Source organism: Propithecus coquereli, unplaced genomic scaffold (assembly GCF_000956105.1).
Source record: "Propithecus coquereli isolate 6110/MARCELLA unplaced genomic scaffold, Pcoq_1.0 Scaffold63, whole genome shotgun sequence".
Taxonomy (NCBI): Eukaryota; Metazoa; Chordata; class Mammalia; order Primates; family Indriidae; genus Propithecus; species Propithecus coquereli.
Window position 1 is genome coordinate 8,697,295 of NW_012152285.1, and position 2,226 is coordinate 8,699,520.

The 2,226-nt window shown below is 34.1% G+C and overlaps 1 protein-coding gene across 1 annotated transcript in view; it reads right to left on the bottom strand.

The window, feature by feature from the left end:
• Window positions 1–840: 840 nt before the first annotated feature.
• FRA10AC1 (fragile site, folic acid type, rare, fra(10)(q23.3) or fra(10)(q24.2) candidate 1) overlaps window positions 841–2,226 on the bottom strand; it is a 39,379-nt gene continuing 37,993 nt past the window's right edge. The window contains 1 exon segment of the mRNA XM_012659666.1: window positions 841–845. Coding sequence (XP_012515120.1) covers window positions 841–845 — 5 coding nt within the window.

Below are 2,226 nucleotides of genomic sequence, written 5' to 3' on the forward strand. Positions count from 1 at the left end.
ACTAAAACTAATTAAAATAATAGGTTCTTTTTGGGAAAGGTCATATCTTATGCTCTCATATAGCCTGGAACAGCTAGCACAAAACTTTTTAAAAAGTAATGAGCACCTGTAAAAAAAATCTCATATTACTAAACCCTACACAGATTAGCTGCAATTTAAGCCATAATTTCTTTTACCTATGGAGATGTTCCATATCTGAAAGCAGTTTACAAATACATACTTGTTTTTCACAACATTTTTTCCAAGGTCATATAGAGGTGAGAATTAGTTCTCAGTAACTGATAATAACACATACAATTATGTCATAAAACAAAAATGCTCAGCTTTACAATGCTTATCCAGTGAGGGAAACAGAAAGAGAAAGCACTGAAGATCTATTAGTGAAATTTTTAAAAAATCACCACCATACGGAGCCTCCTCCCATAAGATCTCAGGGAAAATATTTCTGAATGCTGAAAAAGTTACAAAAAAAATCGGACGAGTAACAGAGAGTAACAATTCCTCTAATGTCCCTACGTAGGAGGTCTCATAAAGCAAAGCTTATGGCCCCTTTAGGCCAAAGAGGGTGCAAGAACTACAGGGTAAAGGCACAAGCAATGTATTCCTCCCTGTCGTACTCTAATATGAGGAACATACTAACTGCTTCCAAATATCCAAAGTCTGTAGGTAAAAAAGAGGTTAGGCTTATTCTGGAGGCCTAAGGACAAAATCAGAACCAAACAGAGGTAGAGTGTGAAAGCAGGGTAGAGAGTGATGAAAAACAAGCATTGAAGGTTTTTTATGATACAGGAGCCAGATTACATAGAGCGGCCTTTTGGCTTTGGTCCAGGATTTTGGTTGTCATCCTAAGGACAATAGGAAACCATTGGTTTACGGAGAATGAATTAAGGGGAGGAGAGGTGGGATGGTTAGACAGTAGGGGAACCAGTAAGGAGAATATAGCAGTAGTCTGTTTGAGAAAATATAGGGGTTTGTAGTAGGGTGCAGAGAACTTGAAATATATACTCCGGGGATGAAACTGTTAGGATTTGGTGACAAACATAAATAATGAGGGAAAAGAAAATATCAAGGATAATTCCCAGATTTCTAGTATTAGTTTTTAGGTTGACATAGGTGTCATCTACTGAAATATGGAACACTAAAGAAAAATATCTATAAGGAAGATCACATGTATGTACATATATAATCTGAAAGGTCCAACCCCGACACTGATCCTGAGTATTCAGCTACCTAATCCTCTGGTTTAAAGGTACTGAATAACCTTCTACAAAGTAAAGATTAGTTCTTCTTTAACTTGGAATGTGCAGTGATTAACATGGTATCATAGTTATGATACGAATATATCATTATATAATACGATAATGAATACAACAAAATTCCCAAATGATACATTAAATATTTTACTAGCATATAAGGATAAATAAAACTTAAAAACTCATATGAGATTTTCATATTTACTAGTTAAAATTTACTTTAGAGTAGGAAATGATTAAGATAGAGATGAAAAAGGCATTCTGCTTCAAATGCCATTTCTCAATAAACAACAGAATAACACTATCTTCCTCTCATCATCTATCAATTTTACCAAGTCTATAACTTGGTGATGCTACATACTTGAATTATTTTAACTCTATCTACATAATGAATACATATCATGATATACAAAAAGGAAAAAATGAATGTAAGAATGCAACATAACTAATGATATTCATAGCTGGAACAAGAGAGCCCTCTCCTGTCCAACTATCATATAACACTGGCTTGAATCTAATTCAATTATGTACCTCGTTTAAGTCTGATTCACTATAAATTGAAGCCAATTTGACTCTACTTTGTTATGGGCTGAAAAAGCAACTAGAAGTAACCTTCTTAATATTAATAGCTAATTATGTGCCAGATACTATGTAAACTCTTAATGAATTATCTCATTTCAACTTCTGAACAATCCTTTAAGGTAGGTACTATAATCATGACCATTTCACCCATCAAGAAATTGAGGCTTAGAGAGCTTAAGGACTGTTGAGGAAAAAGTAAGCAGTCGACTGACAGATTTGAATTTAATAATTATTTACTGAGTATATGTGCACAGCACAATGCCAGGTGCAGAGGATACAGATATATGCTGAGCTCTCTCATTTCAAGAAGCTCATAAACTAGTTTAAAAAAAGATCACACAGACCATTATAACCAAAATCACAGTGCTATAATTTTACACTGACTTACAGA